We start from the raw sequence: 21,550 nt of genomic DNA on the forward strand, positions 1-21,550 counted from the left end.
ATTTAAATTTTAAAATAATGTAATATAGGTTTAATTTAGGTTTAACTGGTATAAGGTATTAGTATATAAGTATATTGTATTTCATAATAAATAATATGATTTTTTGAACGTAATAATTTTTATGTTATTTTTAAGGAAGAAATGTTATTGAAATTATATTAATAGTTACTGGATGAATCCTTCCCTCAGGTTTGGTTATTATATGATTTTGTATTTTTACAATATAATTGGAAATTAGTAATTACATATCGAAAATATACCTATTTAAACTTAATTATGTATATTTTATTAATTTAATCAAGAGTAACAAATCTTGATGAACAACAAAACTATTATTTTATAACTATTGTGTACCCTATTAATAATTTTCATGAATAATTGATCAATATTATAAAAATAAAACATTTTTAAGAAGTAATGATAATCATTACCTTCTTCGAGGTGTTATCTAGATAATTTTAAATGATTGATTCTTTTTAAAAAAAAAAAACAATTTTGACCCATTTCACACACATAATCAATTAATACATCATTTTTATTTTGTACTTAGGTACCCATATAATTTTAACACCTCTTCATTTCATAAATATATAATTTCACCAATATCACTTATTATATAATATAATGACTTTTTAAGTATTTAAATAAAATAATAAATTGAGTATCCAACATAACTGATATAATCACTTTTTGTCTATATTATATAATATAGCAAATAAGTTATAATACATATATAATACCTATACATGTATTATAAGTCATCGCAGATACTGCACCACCCCACTACCAACCACCGATGTGTTTGCTTTCTACTCGATGAAAGAAGAAAAAACTATGGCAATTGACTGGACACCGCCTACAAACACTGTAACTATAGCATTAGGCATAGCCCGCAAACGTGTTGCACGCCATCGCACTCGTCGTAGTGGTGACACGGTACTCGACGCGAGATGACGGACTCCGCAATCGTCGGCTGCGAGAACGGCAAGTCGGTATAAATATGCAACTATGGCGGTAGTAAACATTTTTGAAAAAATGATTTTTACACGCTTTTAAAGCGGAATGTCGTAAAATTTAATATTAATACTGAGTGCCGGGACCGTCAGCTATATTCAGTTACACGGAGTATTTTTACACGGTGTTGTTGCAGTGTATATAGACTTCAGCGAATCGAGACTTGCATACTTCTCTGGTAAGTCGTCGTTAGTTTTAAAAAATTCAAAAACTATTTTTAGAAATCCTATGTGATGTTTAGTATATATAGTGTACCGAGTGTAAATGACTCAGCTAAAGCTCTAGAGTTTATAAATATTCCAGGGATCGATCATCTATTGAAATAGTTGTTTTCTATTTTAAAAATACGATACTTATACTTTTTTACTTATTATTTTTCTGAGCGTCTTTTAATTTTTTGAAAACTAGCTGGCGCCTATGTAATTTGTGTACTGCAGTTTTCAAAGAATCGAACATAGCAGTTAATAGAATCTGTTATTTTCGATTCCGTAATATTTTCTATACATTTTTACACATAGGTATATTTGTGTATACGTTAGGTACATAGGTTTTATTATACAGGATACTGTTTTCTTCTAAAAACATCGAACCTTTTTTAATTGTGCGTGGTTTTTGACACGCGCTGTTGGTTTGTGGTTATTTTTTTATTCGTTTTGAAAAATTGTAAATTTCACATTTTGAAATCGACCATAATGATCGTGTCAAATAGTAGGTATGTACTACTAATTTACAAATATCTACGGACAGATTGGTGTAATAGGTATTATGGTGCTATTTTCCATTATTGCAAATAGCCCGCAGGTTATACATATTTGTATTATTTACCTTTTTCGTTATTGTCTATATTTCTAACTTATAAATGTACAATGTATCTTATTATTTATGAAAATGTATTTTAGTTTGTAATTTGTCATTTCCTATGACACCATTGTATTATTATAACCGTATATAAACGCAAAATATTGTTAAGGACTTTCGTCCGTTTATATTTAAAAATAAATAAATAAATATTACAATCAATATTTGACTAGGGATGGTCATCACCAAGGCTGTGAATTTGATGCATTTGCATGTTTTTTTTTGCTGCACCATATAATAAAATAGATTTGGCAAAAATTTGTTTTGACTTACTTATAGTTCAAATACCAAATCTAATTTTATATATTTTTGCATATTTCTTGGATTAGGGCATATAAATGCATGTTTTAACAATTTTTTTGTATAAATGCTTTTTTTCGTACTATTATATTTTTAATCGGGTATTTAATGTGTGTTATTGATTATTGAACTCTTGAAGTCGAGATTAAATTAATTTACTGATATCAACTCGTACAAACGGATGACAAATATTGTTGATTGTACAATGCAATAACTTCTTTAAAGGTATAAAATATATAATTTTAAGAAGAAAAATATTTTATTCTAAGCTTATCTTTTTTATAGATCTTCTATACGACGAAGATCAAGACTAGTTAAGCCCAATAAGTCATATACTCATGAAAGCATATACCAATTCATAATATATAAATATATTACTAATATTTAAACTAAAATTAATAAAAAATTAAGAATAAAAGTTAAATTTTAATAGTTTTTTTGCATATTTTTGAAAAATGAGAGCATATTTTGTCAATTTGTAGTGCATATATGCATGCATATTTAATAGTTTTTAAGTGCATTAAATTCACAGCTTTGGTCATCACTCATCGTTTTCTGTTATACAATTCTTATAAAAGGTCATAATATTTAAGTAATTTATTAATAGTAAAACGTTAACCTCGGTTTTAGAAATGTAGGTATTTTGTATTTGAAAACAACAATAATAAAATAACGACAAAAAGAAAAAGTATTGCCGTCACTGTTTTTTTTTTATTATTATTACTTATAACGTATGATATCCGTGATGGAAATTCGACACGTTGTTTCACCACTAGTCACGGTGGTGCTATTTCATAATATAGGATACTTGAAAAATACTTTAGGAAGGTACACTATAAATACTAAATTAGCTATGAGTGTTTTTTGTGGAAATTTGAAAAAAGATGACTTTTTTTAACTTATTTATTTTTTGTAAATTTTTTGTGTTAGGTTTTCCAGAGATAAAAAGCGGACATATATTATGAATTTATAAATCAGACAAAAAAAGTTCTTGTATATCCGTATCGAATTTTAGCGGGGAATAATAATAATTTGATTTTTTACTGTTTTTATTATTGGAGATTATAATAGGTGTCATTAACTTATATATAAAAATCAATATTTAACATATCACCAGTGCTCAACTATTTTAATTTATATAACTTTGAAATATAGCTAAAATATTAATATTATGTAGCTAAAATAACTTTTTATTTTCGGGGTGATAAAAACTTGCACCTCTCGACAATGCGGCCAGTGCACCCCACACAACTATAATGCATCTCAGATTCTCAGGATTTATTAGGACAATATAAATTATACAATTATAACCTTAAACCTAAATCAAAATATTATTGAAAAAAAAACTAATTAAATTATTATTATTACCAGTTTTTTCTTTTATTAAGAATAAAAAAATATATAATATTATAGACTATAGTAGTATAGTTGATATTTGTGGAACAATTGAATTGGCTCTCAAATAGGTACAGGTTAATATTTTATTCGTAAAAAGTACTTTTGAATTGGTTTCCAAAAATATATTATAGAATTAGCCCCATACCTTTTTTCCAAAAATACATTGGTTATCAAAATGTTATTAATTATTTAAAGTTAAAGTTTTTTCCTAGAGTAGTTGATGTCAGTCACGTTCGAGATAATCGAATAATACGTATTTGTATGATTTTTAATTTTAACCCATGATTTAAAATATCACGAATGTATAATTTATATAGTTATATTTTTTTCCTCACAAAATTATATATAAAATTAGCAAAAAAATCTCATAAGAGTGATGAATAAATTAAATATGTTAAACAATTAACACAAAAATTAAAATATAGACAATATAACTAACCTGAAAGCATAGTTATTTACAATATTTCTACCTAAATTTTTTTCTCTTTCTAAGCTACCTTCTATTCAAGTAATGTTATAATTTTATCATGTAAATATACTTTTAAAAGGCTTCTATCTATATATATATATATACAGGATGATTCTATTTTCATTGAACAATCATTATTTTTTTTAAGTATTGACTTTTTTTCATTTTTTTTCAACGCATCTCAGCCGTAATAATCAATAGGACGAACATTTAAAAACCTTAAACCACCCAACTTTGATTAACTAACTGTTTAACAGAAAATAATAATTTTAATGTTAAAATTCATAAAAAAAACTGCCTAACCCTACTATTTTATGATATTTTAAATATAGGTTACAATTTGAAAATTAAAAGATGATTTCATTTTTAAATATGAAAAATATAAAAATGTTATATTGTTTTAGAAACGCATGAAACTAAAAATTTTGAAAAAAAAGTCAACACTTTTTAAAATAATGAGTGTTTAATGATAAAAGAATCACTCATGTATAGAAATAACAATTAATAATTAAAATTAAAATAGTATATTAAATGATTCTTCGCGGCTTATATTTATCGACTAATATTTTTAAGTATTGAAACCTTGAAATTGCACCAGTGTCTAATTTTTTAATATTATTTATCCTAAAAATTATATTTTATGAATAAAAGTCATACAAGTAAACGCGTATAATATGAAAACGTCTTTTTAAATTATAATATTTTATGATTTTAAAGGGGCCAATTTAAATATATATTTTTCGGGACCCAACTCAATGGTCTTCGATATTTATATCTATAAACCCAAATTACCTATGCACAAAAATCAAGAAATATTAGAAAGATCTGCGAAACGCAAAGTTATAATAGAGCAGCGGGTGTTTATAGGCATAAAATATTTTAGATTTTTATAAAAGAATATTTTACCAGACACTCCTATTATTATTGGACCCTAACAATTATTGTTGCAAAATCCGTTTGCAGGTCATTAATTATACTAAAATAATATAAAAACACCTACCTGCAGTCTAGTGTATTTAGATATTATATTGTTAATGAACGCACGTTTGTTGCGGAATATTATTTTATTGTGTACATTTTAATGTTTATGTATTTTCACTCTACCAGAACAATATACTGTAAGATGGTTACATAGCTGGTATCTGACATAGCTTTACGTTAAATTATTAACATTATGTGTTGCTGTTTATTACCAAATATTTTATCTATCATGAGTAAAAAATACAGAATTTATTTTAGGCAAGTGGCGTATCTTATAGGACTCTCAATTCTCAGTTCTCAGTCAAAAGTTTTTTACTATAGTCAGTTACAATATAAATTATATCGTATAAAAGATGTTAAGCCATCTAAAAGTTTTAACTACTTAATTAGATAATCATATGACACATAATAAAATTTATATTTAAATATTAAATTAACATAAATTCATAACAATATAAAATGTATTTTCAAGTATAGTATAATATGTGATAGCAGTGTCTTGGTAATAAGCTAAATCAATATTTTTATTGAAACCGGATTTAATGAATAAATTTATTTTCATAAAAAGTTAATTTAAACATAAAATTAGATTTATGTAAATTTTGATTAAAATGTAAATTATTAAAAGTAAAACAATTATTTAAGTTTAATAATTTTAGAAAAAATTAAGAATAGACTACAATTGTACAGTGTATTAATACATTTTACTATTTTAGTGTACTTTTTAATACTCGCGTATTTCTTTGTTTACACACTGATATTATATTAGTATAATAATTCAAATTTATAATCATTACTCTAAATTTTAGCTTTAGTACCAATAAATACAATACATGTTAATGGTACTACAGTTATGTATATTTAATAAATATAAAAAACAATTAATTTATCAAATTAAGTTGTTTGTTGGTATTATAGCTAGGTAGATAATTTTAATTAAAAAATAAAGATAAAATAAATAATTATGATATTTTTTTGTTTACCATTATTTTCTTTTTATATAATTAATTAATTTATAGTATATTTAATTTACATACATACGACAGATGCTTTACCAATTAGGTACATTGTATCTATCTGGTGTCTTACTCGTTCATTCATCTCTTAGTCTCTAATTCTCTACAGTCTAAGCATTAAGTGTATTGGTCAATATTTTAATTCTTGAAAAATATTTTTTTTCCGCAGTTAATAAAATCTTTAAATATATAAAATATTATAAATTATAATACATATATTATATTTATAAATACCTCCCTACGTAATTTGTTTTTTCTTTATTATTTTATCAGTATTTGATTCATTAGAACTTACTTATCGCAATAAAATAAATAGGGCAATTATATTTTGTAAAATATTACAATTATATTATTAATATTTATAAAATATATCAATTCTTTCTAAGTATTTCCTTAAAGTCTATTAACACGAATATCGGAATATATTATTATACATATCCTTTCACTATGGTTAATATTGTTACATCTCGATAATCGCGTAACAAAATGATTGTTAAGTTAAAAGTTCATGTAATAGCTAGGTGTGTTAATTTTTAATATATATTAATTTGTTATTATTGAAGTATCAATAAGTAGTAGGTTCCGTGCTATCAATAATTATTATTAAATACAATTATCGGTGGTTTCTTCATATTATTATATAATTTAATTTTAGTGTATTAATGTTATTCTGTATTCGTTATAATAAATTATCATAACATAATAACATAATGATCTAAATTTTAAAAGTTATATGTTTGTAATAATTAATGATTGATTATTATTATTTATTCATCATAATGTTACAAAAATATGTAAATATTTCTTTGAGTTCTATAATTTATGGTTTATATTTAATTTCAAATTTGCGTGTTAATTCTTTTTTAAGACTAATGAGGTGTATATCGTATTATTAATTCATAACGGGGTAGTGGCGGTAGTGCCTTATATGCCTATAATATTATAGGTTTTTCATAATTATCTTTGTATAATTTCAGTATATATAAATGACGTAACGTAATAAAAATGAATAGATGCCATTTAGGTATGTGGTAATAGTGGTTTATATAAACAATAGGATAAACATACAATTTAATTACATACTTACTTCGCAATCATTTAATATTTTTATTTGTATTATAATACATTATTACTACTATATCATTTTCGGTTTAAGTTTACTTACATATGTTATATATTTATGTATTACGCTTGCTGTGATATTACTTATTTCATATTACTTTAAATATAAATTATGACTTATGAGTACATATTAACTATACATCCATGGAAAGGAATAAAGATTAAAAATAAGATACACGAGCGTCACGAGCGTGAAAGTTATGAATTACGATCAAATTCATATGCGATTGATGTACCAAATTGGCAAGTAACAATAATAATTTTATTCATACCTTCGTAACGGATAATAAAAAAAAAATTATTATGAGGTTACAAATTATAAGACATATTTTATAAGTATTTACATTCAGACTACATTATGCGTTCCCAAAGCTAAATGTATAATTTGTAATATATTGAAATGAATGATTATGTATTTATGTAATTTAACATTAATATGATTACCTATATCTGTATATCTACCGCTTCCGTTTAAGCCAACGTTGACGTGGTAACATCGTTAATCGATACTTGGTACCTATTATTTTGTATAATTTTCCCATATTATGTTTATTGTTTAAAAGAAAACTGAAAAATACGGTAACTCATTATCAGTGTTCAGTCCCACAAAAAGAGGACACGTGTGTAAAAGACTCATAGTGTTGTCAACTTAAAATTGTATTAAATGGTCATTTATACCTTTTATAGTGAAAAATATTTTATTTTAAGATAAACGGAAGAAAAAGAACTATATACTATTATATCCATGGTAAAATAGTACTATCTATCGTTTCATCGTATCAGACGGGTTATCAACTATTGTCTATTTTTGAATATTACTTTTTATCCGGGAAGTGAACATTGTCGACGACGATAAATACAAATAAGAAAAATCTAAAAGTCTACCAAAAAGGAAGAAATAAAAATTTTAACATTTATTTAATATTTAACTGACAACGTGGCTTATAATGACTACTATTTTTGTATGAGTTTTTTTTAAAAAAAATTATTAGATTTTATCGAAACAAATAATTTATTTTTTATTTTTTAATTGGCAGTTTTTTTTTACAAAAGCGCTCGTATTTTAGTGTCCGGCTAGTATATCTAGGACCTAGGTAAAATTATTAAAAAGAATAACTGGTATAGAATGGAATATCCAAGTTTTTATATGGCTGTTTAAAGCACTGTGCTGTGCACTTATCTATGTTTTTAAAAACGTATAATTCCAATATTTCACCATAGCATAACGGATAATTTTCATTATTAATACATCTTTATTTTATAAATAAATTTTAAATGGTAATTTTCATCAATAAAATAACATTTTTTTTTAAGATTTAACTAGAAGTTTTATTTTAGCATTTACCTAATATAAAATATCTCACGCCATTAGAGTAGGCCATGATGTATGGGAGTTGAAAACATTTTGGCTTTACAGTTATCAGTTGCGTTTAAACTTCTCTTGGCGTATAATTTTGCGCGATGGGTACTAATTTATACATACCTTTATCGATAGTGTACAAAATATGTAGGTATTACAATAAACCAACAGCAGTCTTTCCCGATGTGGTAAACCAAAAATAATAATTATTTTTATATTATAGCATTATGACGACTATGGGTCCTGAAGCGTTGGTCATGTACAATGTGTCCGAAGATGCGGAATACTACGCGGATCTGACCACCATGGTTCAGCGGGATGCTGTAGCGGAACTTGCGACCATCTCGCCAGCGTCCCCCGGACGCTTGCTGTCCGTTGACTTCCCATTTGCAATCAGCAAACAATCGACGCCAACTACCCCAGCCATCATCGATTACGCGGTCAGAAACGTTTCCGTGGCCCTGTGCCATACGCCCAGCGGCATACCATCCGTCGACGTATACTTTACCGGTGAATATAATATAATAGATATAGTATAATAGTATATTTTAGCGTGTTAAGAAACATATGCCATATAGGTACACAAATCAAGAGTTCAATAATTAGTAGTTATCACTTGTGGTGTATATATATATAATATATATATATTGATGGTTTTTTAAATTAAACATTAATTTTCTAAACCATATAAATTGTTCATGAAAGATGTAAGCAATATGCGATCGAGTGGTTGTTTAAACTTATTACAATAAATAATAATTATTGATCATACATTTTTAACTATTTTTGAGGTTAATACCGAGCACAATTTTGACGAAAACAGTAATTAATCATTTATCGTACGAACTACTTTAAAGGCATGTTTATACTTAATTTTAGTATCATCATATATTTTTGTCTATATTTTATACAGGTATTTAATAAAGCTTTATTGTTAAACAGGTTCGGTATTATAATTATATATGTTATATTTTTGTGTGTGGGTATATACAATATTTAAAATTCTAATATAAATACTGAGTGTGTTGACATTATTAAACTGAAATTGTACACTTATAATTATTCAACGAACAATACTTATATTCATCATGTCGCTATTATTGGTGCATTATTGAGCTATTTATCGGTTCCAATCATTCAATCTCAATAATTATGTGATTTGTATCGATATTTTTAAATAATAAAACACTATATCCAGGCATCCAGCAAAAATATTTACCCCCATTATTTTACTCTTATAACTCTTATAGCATTTGCATATTTCTTATGTGATTCTTAAGAAATATCAAAGTAAGCTAAAAATGTGTTTTGTGACACAGAGAACTCAAATTAAAAATTTTATTTTGCATATTTAGACATAGTTAAATATTATGGGGCACCAGTAATAATATATATATTGTGTAGAGATATATTTTAGAAAACATGAATTGGGTGGATGTTAGATGGTTTGGCTACGAGCGTCAAATTTGAATACTACATAACCAAACTGGTCTGTTCAGTTTGATTCTGAGATTTAATTTGGACTTTAGAAGATTACGAAAAATGTACAGTTTGAATTTAATTACTTTTTTTATGTTCGAGGTTCTTAGTTAACATTTTGTCCAGTGTTATTCCAAGATATTTTGTTAAATTTTATACCAGAATATTTGTTATTATGTGTAACTTTGGGGCATTTAAAATATATTTATCAGAGAAAAATTGTTTTAAATTGTCTGAGTAGTTTATTTACCACTGTTGGTAACGACTTTGTTTTTATTTAAATATAATTATAAAATTTAAATATTTATATATGTGATATATATATTTTTAAGTTTCATTCACATATATAATTTATGTATACATACTACATAAATACATATGTACTGTAGATATCCAGTGCTTGACTTGGGGGACTGATTACCTCAACTATTTTTTAATACAATAATGTACTCCTTCTTCATAGAGTGAATCCCCATGGTTATATTAAAATTCTATAGAATACCTATACTACTTTTTTTCCAATTCAAGCACTGTAAATATACACAATAAATTCAATATAGTTGTCTGTTGTGTTTCACAGTAATACATCATCCATAGAATTAATAGCCATCGTGTTTATGCTTAAAAACCAAATATAGTGACCATATGCACATGAAGATAGTGAGAATATTCGTGTACAACTCTTATAATGTTATTATCATATTGGACCTTGATAGAATGCCAAAAATAATGCTTTGTTATTGTGTTTCGTATGTATAAAGATTTTTTTTTATAAAAATGGAAAACTGTGGGTGAAAAAAAGAAATTCGTTGCATAACTAATGCGAGTAAATATATATACATATACATACAGAGCTATACGTAAGATTATATTTTTTTTCTCGAAGATCGCGTAAATTCTTATAACCCTTGCACGGTTTGCGGTTTTGACACGGAATCTTGAACATTTCAAGGTTGTCATGGATAAGGCTGCTTTTTCTCCGTGTGTCTATTGATATACACATAGTTTTTACGTTTCAGCTAGGTTTGTCTGTCATATAATATAATATTTAATATACCTATGTATATACGAAACAAATAATATGGTACCTAGGTCCTAAAGTGTAAACATCATCATTTTTATTGATTATATTTATTATTAATTACGCAATCTGATGGAGCATAATATAAGTACTACCTCAAAGTGTACTCAACAAAACAAGTATTTACACTGCGTATTCATGTTATATTATTATATATTGCCCACTTATATCACAAACACGTGCATCGAAATGCGCCAAGAGGAATGGTCAACACGGTGGCGTTGTAGTGGACAGACTACTTTCTCTGTGATATCTATTTCTCTCTCTATCTTTCTCTAAAACGTTTTGTTTCTGTTTTTGTTAATTTGTTCTCACTCCAGTAGGTATAATATTTACTACCACATCTACCATATTGCGTCATTTATACCTATTAAAGAGCAGAATATCAGACTCTCGCCTTGAACTATTTATTTTATAGAAAGCAATAAAGCATCCGGAAAACTAAAATATTCGAACGAATAACAATCTATGTAACGATGAATATATAATAGGTAACAATAATAATAAATTGTTTTTAAATGTGTATATTTTTATATTTTTTATTGAGATCGTATTACTTAAGTACATACTTTTACACAACAAATCGTTTATACGATGATGTTATCTTATTATTTGGACTTTGATATATTTTTTCGATATGGCGATCTTATCTTGCACCACTCGTTTAATCTTACAGAAGTCAAACTAAGGAAATTGATTTGTTATGTTAATGATCATAGATCCTAAACCGTGGTTTCTCAAGCCCTATTTATGTGAAAGAAATTACATGCAATTAGTATTTACTAAATTCTATTATTATCTTATATATTAGTATGTATAATGGTCGTATAGAAGGAAAGCCAAAATCTGGTTAGAATTCAGTTATAAACATTAAGTCTATCATATTAAATTATTTTTAAACTGTCTTAATTATTTTCTGTATTCCTCTCTGCTTAAAATTTTAAATCTGTGCATTAATAGAATTAAAAGTCTCACAGTAAATAAAATGAATAATCTTGTATGTATATTGTTTTAACTGCATATATTTTCATATATCAATATAAATATTCCGCTTGTACTTATAGCAATTATAGGTATTATGGCATTATTATAGTATGAAAGTATATACGTATTTAACATATTGTCACTTTCTCAGTAAAAAATATTGAAAATATAGTTTATTTTATTATAGTAATGAAGAAGTATATAATATGATTAATATGTAATCAGGTAGTCTGTATATTATATAATAATTATTTATTCGATAAAAATTAAGTTGAATACATTGAAATAACACATCATGTATTGTATATTTTAGAAAGTATTAGGTAAACAAAGTATAGTAATGTATTATATATACGTATAATAAAAACATTATGTAAGTTAATAGTTACATTTGATTCATATTTTGTAGTTTTTTTTTACATTATAATCATTAGATGTACCTAATACCTATTATCTATATTTATTCTGTTAATTTATAAATGTTCAACTTTTCCCCTGTGAGCACGCCTTGATTGCTATGCAATGTATAGTATCCATTATATACAATGGCGTATTTATGGGGGCGGTGTTGGGGGTTTCCCCACTACCAAAAAAAAAATATTTGAAAACATCAAATTTTAAATTTATTAGTAATATAATATAATTTGACATTTGTGATTCTGTAATAGTTTAATTTGATTTCAATAAGTTAATAAAGAGCATTTTATAGGTACTATAATTTATAAAATTATTTCACTATTATGAGTTATGACACACCTCTCCCCCCAAAAAATAAAAATAAAAAAATAAGTTTTTAAATACGCCATTGATTATACACGTATTTACCTATTAGATGTCTTGACCCAAAAAACTATAATTCATAGTTTTTGATCACAATGTGTATACGATTATAGAAACCAAAAAGAATTTAAATTTGTTATTGATACTTATAAGTTGGCTCCCCAGGAGTTGGTTACATTTGTGATTGTGCCACTGCCTGCTTTTTATAATTTGATCAAGTATATGAATATTTAATTTCTATAATATAGAAGTTTGTAACTAGTTTGTAATCAGCCATGTATAAAGTTAGTTATTTATCTTTATACAATATTATAACTTTCTATATGGTGGAACCTCGATAAGTTAAAATATAAAATACAAATTTTTTCGACTTAAAGAGTTTTTAAATGCATGTACATTGTACGTATTATAATTTTTAATTATTATATTGTATATATATATATATATAAAATACATATAAATTTATATAATTACAGTGTGTATTGTTATAACTATTATTTTAAAATTATTACTAAAAAAAAAAAATAATAAAAAAATTTGTGTTATTTTGCAACTTGCAATCTTACAATACCTAGATTATTTGTAATCTTACTTTGACTTAGAGTTATGAGGCTGTTAGCTTACGCTTTTGAAATAAAGTTCAGTATTAAAAAATTTTTAATACTGTGCAGAAGTTTCCATTTGCTTTCAGCACAGAAAGAATAATGCTATAATATTTTTTTTTCTGAACCGATATCATTATTTGGCCAATCCAATAGTCACCCAAGTACTATATTTAAGATTAAATTAAAGTGTGCTCAGGATTTTACTCTTTACGAAATGTACTTAGCAATCTGCAGTCGTCAGTTTTTAAACAAACTTGAAACTACTATTGACGCGTGACGTCCAAGTTATAATATTATTTACAGATGTGTTTGCAATTTATAACTAGATTAGCTGTTAGTTCATAAATATACGGACTATGTACGACATACGCATAAATATAATTATACTTTCTATTTAATTGCAATTTTGGAACTAACATAGGCAATAATGCACGGTTAATAAAATCTTAAATAGTGTAGTACGATATACCTATTTATATAAATTTACTTTTCAATTGACGATTTTTATCATTAAATTTTAAAATGTATAACGTGTTTATAAAACAGAGAAGAAAATTGTTATTATAATTAGCATTTCGCAATAGCTACAACTCAATCCAATCATTATACTATAATACGTATATCATACGTATGGTCTGTTTATAAAATATATAATTTTTAAAACAAACTTGAAGATAAACCTAATAATAATTATATGTATAATAATTATATTGTTATGTTTCATGTTATTGTGGTTTTGTATAGTTGGTTCATTTTTCTTATTTCAATTGGAGCGTTTTCTTGGTAACAAGCTAACAAAAAAAAAACGTGCATCTTTAGATTTGCGCATTCCGTTTGTCCTGATCAGGGTCACCACTCTGAAATTCATTACAAAATATACGCCATAATGATTATTTTTTAATTTGTTCATGGTCCATTCCCAGTGTGTAATCTGATGCTTTACATCTTGAATTAAGAGTATAACCATCGGTCCATAACGTACAACATCATTACTCATTATATAATATTATTATTACATTATATACGTGTGTTTTAAATAAAACACCTAGTTTAAGGAACAGTTGACTTCAAGAAACTTAATGTTATAATTGTTTATTATTTAAATCTTGGTGCCTATAATCGTTTATATATTTACAAAGAACAAAGATATTGTTATATAGAAACATACAAATAACTTATTGGTGATGAAAATCTACTTAATTATTATATTATAATGTATATCTAATACCTAATCATTTTTTTCACTGCAGCTATAAACTTAACGGGAGTGACGATATTCACGGTTGGTGCAGCGATCGTGGTCATGATCCTCTACCTGTATGTGGATACTCTGAGGTGTATCATTAAAAACGCTCCACCTATGGTCAAAACGCACTCGGCATTTATACTCAGCGTATACCCGGTAAGTCGCTGCAGTCGTCCATACATTTTAAACATTTGCTATGTAATACACTAATGGCCAATGCTACTGAAGTCAGAGATCAGGCTGCTTGGTGCTTACTTATATCTCTCATAATACTATCATACTGGAACGATTTGTTATTATTGATTATTTGAATTCAATTTTGATCCACTTTAGCACGATCTGTCTCATCCTGGGAGTAACTATTTTTTATTTTTTTATTTATACGTTATAGGTACCTATAAAATACCTATCTTCAACACACGCTTGATTTTTTCTATTATAGAAATATTACCTTTGATTATTATTAATTTTCAATTGTTATGTTTACTTATAGTTTTCTATATAATTGTTTATTACACAATAAGGTAATAAATAATAATACCTAAGTAATGACGCTGCAATAACTAATAAATATTTCAAAGAAAACAAAAATATTTTAAAATATTTATAAAGGATGATAGATTTTGATAAACGAACTGTTTTTTTCTATTTAAATGTAAATAGATTCGACCAGTCGTAAATATTACCGCGTAAACAACTGTCAAAGGATTAATTTATGCTGAATGTTGCCAATTTTTTTTATCTCATTTCAATCGTTTTAACTGACGATATCATTAGGTAATTATAACTATTTATAAGTATTAGTATCATGATGATAGCCAATTGTCAATGTGACATACAATCCATCACACATGTTTTAAACATAATCTATATCTCTAAATAGAGGATAGTACCGATAGTAGGTATCTAAGTAGGTAACATTAAATGAGTTTTTAGACACAGCTTAATTTATCGGTTCTGTAAATTAAACCAACTAGAGATGCGATTATTATAAATCAAACGCCATAATATAATAAATGGTATACCTATAATAGCCATATAGGTAGATCACGTATCTCACTCATGTATAGTCATATGTTATGCAATTACGATACTGCAATTATATGTATGTATAATATGCATCTTTTCATCTAACAGGTCGTTGCAGTGGTCACTTATTGCGCAATCCTGGTGCCTAGAGCTCACCTGCTCGCCGAAGCTATGACTCAAGGCATGTTCATGGCTTCAATGTATCAGCTATTCTGTCTGTTCATGGCGTACTGCGGTGGTGAAGCCAATCTCATCGCTTCCGTAAAACCACAATCATTGGACATGCAAGTACCACCATGTTGCTGTTGGCCATGCTGTTGTTTTTTGCCTAAATTTACACTCACCAAGTACGATTATCGTGTTAATTTTAAAGCTTGTAAAAATTATTACTTTTAAGTTTTAAGTTTAAAACGTATAAGCATAGCCTATACTCTATAGCCAGTACAGGTATTTAAAAATAACCATGCATCTAGGCATAATAACTATATAATTATTACAATAATTTAAATGTTAAAATTCATAAAAGAAACAACCCTATCAATTTAGTACATTTTAAATGTTGGTTGCCATTTGAAAATCAAAAGTTGATAGTGGTTTCACTATTATAAACTGAGAAAAAAAGTATACAGTATGAGAAAAGCACGATACGAAATATTTTAAAAAATTTTTTTTAAAAATTCAAGAATTGACAAAATAATGAGTGAATAAGAAATGAGTAAGAAATAAAATGAGCTAAAATATATTATTTTTTTGTATACAAATATACAATAATACAATATGCTATATGGGGTAAAAGAATGGTTGGAGTGTAATAATAAAGAGTAGTGTAAAAGCTTATCTATCCACATTCTCCACTTCTTATTTTAGAATCTCTAGATTGGCCTTACAGCAAAATAAATTATTTGCCCACAATTGATCTTACCGTCATTTATTTTACACGTGCTACGAGCACATTATAAATCCTAGCGCCACCACTGGAATTATGGGCTAATGGCAATATAATTAATCAGTTATAACGAATTATGGTTACAAGACTACAATATATCAGTAATCAGTATGAGAGTATCCAATAATTCTTAATTCTTAATAAATATACATAATAATTTTTAATTAATTAAATTAGACAAAGCCTCTACGTATTTGCACAGTGCTATACTGCCTATACTAAAATGTTTGTATATGTTTTGGTATATGAATGAGAAATTACTAAAAATATGCGCTGTTATGAACCAATATATATATATATATATTCGCAAATGCCAATAAATAATATGTTTCTGCGTCGTCATGTATTTTTATTTGTACATCTATTCTGTAGGAAACATCTGAGGCACTTGAGAATGTTGGTACTACAATTGCCTGTCGTCCAGGGTTTCGTATACATGGTGTTGCTCGTCATGTGGGCCGAAGAAGAGGTAATTACCCAATATCTCAATTTTATACCTGTATTAAATATTAATACAATGCATGACAATGTTATTTGTTAGAACTATACATACATAAGTAGAGCTACAAGATGTGCCGAGTTTAATGACTATAATAAATAATATTTGCTTTGGCATTACACTGAAAATCTATACAATCTCAATATCCCTAACCTAATCGGGGAAATTATTGTTTTCGTAGTATAATATAATATGTTTTAGCCACAAAATCGACAACTTTTCATGGAATTATAGATTTCACGAAGTATACAACATATAAATATTTATTATATTTAATTAAATTAATATCTATAAAAGTATACAGGTAGGTACAATATCGTTAGGTTATTAAACACATTTTGATATAACCTATAGCTATTTTTTTTTATCAAATAGTAAAATGATACAATCGTCACTTATTTATTAATTAGTAGAATGTTTAGATTTATAATGTCAATATGTCATATAATTAGAACTATAGATATATTGAAAGCTAAGTGGAATCCCATATTCCCATCCCAGTTCAAATGATAAAATAGGCAAACCATTTTAAATATTAAATTAATTATTATTATTTTTTTATAATAGATATCATTATACCTATAATACATCATCGTTTAAAATTTGTTTTGAATAAAATAAACATTTTCTTTATTTGTCACTTTGTCAGTATATTTGAATTAGGTATTGTTATTTTAACAATATTTAACACAGTAAAAATTTCAAATCATTTAGTTCATTAGCTGTTTCACTTGATGGTTAATTTAGACAAAGTTGTTGCAGATGATTGATAAATTGAATATCTTAGTGAATTTGAATAATAAAATTGTAAAATATCTCTATTTATTAATCCCAATAATCAAACTGATCTTCTAAAAAAATTAAATAAATCTCTATATATATCAATTTCTATGGTAGTATGGCTTATACATTTAATATTAAAATCAAGAGCATATCTTAAATTTGTAGACTTGCTCCGTCTATATGCTAGCGCATGTATATATATTATATATATATAAATATTTATTATACGTCACAAACCATAGCCACATTACGTACGCGTATTGTTTTATGTTAATATATAAAATATGTCCACCGATTAACAGAGCCTGTACCAAGTAAACTATATGTACCTGCAACCGCTCATCGTGATATCCATAATATGCGGCATGTGGGGCATCTCGATGACCATGCGAGTGCTCGGGGAGATACTCAAGGACCATGGCATCCAAGGGAAATTTGTGGTACTCCAACTGGTGCTGGTATTAGCTAAGTTACAAGGACTGGCGTTTAGAGGGATTGTGTGGGCAGGGTGGTTACCCTGCAAGCCTCCAATTTCACCCACCGTCTATGCGAATCGTACGTACCCCACTTATTATATAATATCATTAAGATAATACTTATTTACAATATCTAAGTTATTTAACCTAATCAACGTTACGTTGATACTATTATGACATATTTTGATTTTTTTTTAAATTTATTTGGCTCTATGCGAGGACTCCTACCTATAATTTTTCCTGCGTGAGAATAAGCCGTAGCCCAAGATAATCGGTTGTTCTATATGCGCGTTCTTTCACGACACGTCTTCATGCCATAATGCGGAATCCCGGCGGTAGAGTGTCATGCGGACAAGTGCAGAATTGACATGTTTTCTCGTTGGCAAAGTTTATACAACAAACGAGAGAATGTCTGTGGACATTTTTCTTAATACTTATTTCTATGCTTTAGTATTGATTGTTATTTAATTAAAATCATTTCTTATATAGTTATATTTAATGCATATGGATTATAAGTATATTTACTGTTTACTCAGTTTCGACGATCAAAGTAGTACACACCTCAACACCTATAGCAAATTAGCAACTTTTTGAAACATTTCGCTGTAAAGTATATATAAATATACCTCTGCCACTTAACTCCTTTATTGGCTTAGTGCTTACCTAATACCTAAATTAATAAAAAAAAACTGTTGATTCAATATTTTATACATAATAAACGTAGTTTTCAGAACATGGAATTTTATTAATTTGAAAAAGTAAAAGTCGTATTATATCAATTCACTCATCCGTGTTCGTCGATCGTCACGCCTTTAACTACATATTATTATATAGGTATATTGTTACAGACGATGCTGTAACCACGATGCAATTAAGAAAAAGTAAAAATCATAAGTAATTATTTTTTATCAATAGGTGCAAATGGTACCTACGATAAAAATATAATTTTTCGCCCAAAAACACACTGCAAACATTTACCACGACTTGACTTAATAATATATCATTACTTATGTCCACAGTGATATACAACTCAACCATGTTATGGGAAATGTTGGTGTTGGCTGCGTTGGCCAGGAAGCTCTACAAAAAGCCATTGCCGGATCAGTGTTTCGTCGACCCCCCGAAGATCACGTGTTGTGTAGATATGCCCAGCAATCAGGAAAACAACAACATCATAACCGGCACGTATAATCAGTGTTTCGACATGAACGCTTAAAAGATATTATATACTATATAGTCAATATTCGACGCGGTGGTTGTCGTGGCGACTCATTAGTTTATGACGACGATAACACACGCGTACATATATTATATATTTATATGCATAGGCGTGCGAAGAGTTTAATTTTTAGCAGTATATGCGCTGATAAAATGCTATTGTGCTCACCAAAAGTATGAATACCCCACGCCTATAATACTTTAAAAATATTTATTAAGAAATAATAGTCGGGCCTCAGCCGACTACAGGGTACCTGGGTACTATACTATTATATATATATGCAAACGCATAACATGCATCCCTATATATACCCTGTGCGCACGCCAATGCTTATATAATAGTATATTACGTTAACTTATAATCGCTTTACACAGGCACCTATTCAGTATACTAATTTTTTAGTATATTAGTAGTGTATTAGTGTACGAGCGGATCCGATTTTTGCGTTACTGTCGAAAAGCTAGAGTACACAAAGTTACATTATATGCTCTGTACCTGACGACTAAAAGTGTTTTTATACCTACTGTACATTTTTTTAAATATATTTTTACGAAACGTTTTATACTATGTATTTATTATTACCTACCTAAAAATACCTATATTATCTATACATATTATAAATAAGCTTTAAAAATATCCATTCAATTTTTTTTTTGATTTTGGAATTAAAGCACCAGCTGTTTATGTACCAAACATGATACCTTATTTAATCTTCGTATACTCTGATTTGTATATTATATTGTGTAAGAATACAACCAGGGGTAGGACACTTCTAGGCGGTGGGCTGATAATAGAGAATCAACCACTGCAGATCCGTAGTAGGGGCAAATATATCTGGGGAAATATGTAAGTATTCTGTGGTACAACCTCAAGTGGCAACCGATTTTCGTTTCCGACGATCGTGAACACATTAGTGATGAAGAAAAATGCTTCCACACTACACCTAAATAGAAAGTATATATATTGTACTCAGTGGCGTGCTCACGGGGGGGATCAGGGTGTCATATCCCCTCCTTTAAATTTTTTTGTAATGATAAATTATTTACTAATTATCTAAAAAAATGTAGGGTCTGTGACAAGTCAAAAATGAATATCTCTCCCTTTCAAAAAATCTGAACACGCCACTGATTGTACTGATTTATTTATTTAATTTTAATTTTTATAAATATTAATTCTTTCATCGAGGCACTCAATTAAGCTGCGAGTGTGGTTTATCGAAACTAAAATATATAAAATCATAATAAATTTGTTATTCAAGGAGTACCTAGGTATACATTGACATGTTTTCACAAAAGGGACAAAATAATTGATCAAGTTGTTTGTAATTTATTGTTATATATACAAAAAGTAAAAGTATCAATGGTGATTAATTATGTTATTTTTATGGTTTACACATTATAATATTACTACCTATTATATATAGTTTCAAGTGTAATTGGTAAAGCGAGCGAAGCGATCAAAATCATTTTTCCTTCGGTTGTATTTTAAAAATATTTCCTTATAACAAAAACCTACCCATCCACTTTTGCTGTAGTCTAAAATCAATATATTTATATATAAAATTAAACGTTGCATAAAAAATTGACGTTGTAAACGGTCAACTCATTGTCCATTATTTGTTTTTATTTTTTAAATTGATTTTGTTTATACATGTCATTATTATTCTCTGAACAGCTTAATAATAATATATCTGATTGACGTGAAAGAAACTTGTGTTCAGAAATGACAGAAACACTTAAAATAACGAAATACATAAATAATAACTTAAGAGGACATCATACTCGCATAGTCACATGTGTTGACTCCGTCTTAGTTACGTACATCATAACAAATTTGCGTTCTGCGGAATTGTATTTGTATGCTGTTAGTTTTAAGATTAAAGTCAATTTACTTATTATCAAACTT

At 27.2% G+C, this 21,550-nt stretch overlaps 1 protein-coding gene across 1 annotated transcript; it reads left to right on the forward strand.

The window, feature by feature from the left end:
• Positions 1 to 866: 866 nt before the first annotated feature.
• On the forward strand, positions 867 to 20,207 carry LOC132923115 (organic solute transporter alpha-like protein). Its single transcript, XM_060986944.1, has 7 exons — positions 867 to 1,192; positions 8,742 to 9,028; positions 14,698 to 14,849; positions 15,831 to 16,069; positions 17,041 to 17,137; positions 18,253 to 18,505; positions 19,446 to 20,207. Exons 2-7 carry the CDS (start codon positions 8,746 to 8,748, stop codon positions 19,640 to 19,642), a joined length of 1,221 nt encoding a protein of 406 aa, XP_060842927.1. The 5' UTR covers positions 867 to 1,192; positions 8,742 to 8,745; the 3' UTR covers positions 19,643 to 20,207.
• The last annotated feature ends 1,343 nt before the right edge of the window (positions 20,208 to 21,550 follow it).

Source organism: Rhopalosiphum padi, chromosome 1 (genome assembly GCF_020882245.1).
Source record: "Rhopalosiphum padi isolate XX-2018 chromosome 1, ASM2088224v1, whole genome shotgun sequence".
NCBI classification, from domain to species: domain Eukaryota; kingdom Metazoa; phylum Arthropoda; class Insecta; order Hemiptera; family Aphididae; genus Rhopalosiphum; species Rhopalosiphum padi.

Excerpts from the sequence above, each read along its gene's own strand:
- LOC132923115 (XM_060986944.1), top strand. The coding sequence starts at position 8,746 with ATGACGACTATGGGTCCTGAAGCGTTGGTCATGTACAATGTGTCCGAA. Across the intron at positions 14,850-15,830 it reads TTATACTCAGCGTATACCCG|GTCGTTGCAGTGGTCACTTA; the intron begins GTAAGTCGCTGC and ends TTCATCTAACAG. Across the intron at positions 16,070-17,040 it reads CCTAAATTTACACTCACCAA|GAAACATCTGAGGCACTTGA; the intron begins GTACGATTATCG and ends TCTATTCTGTAG.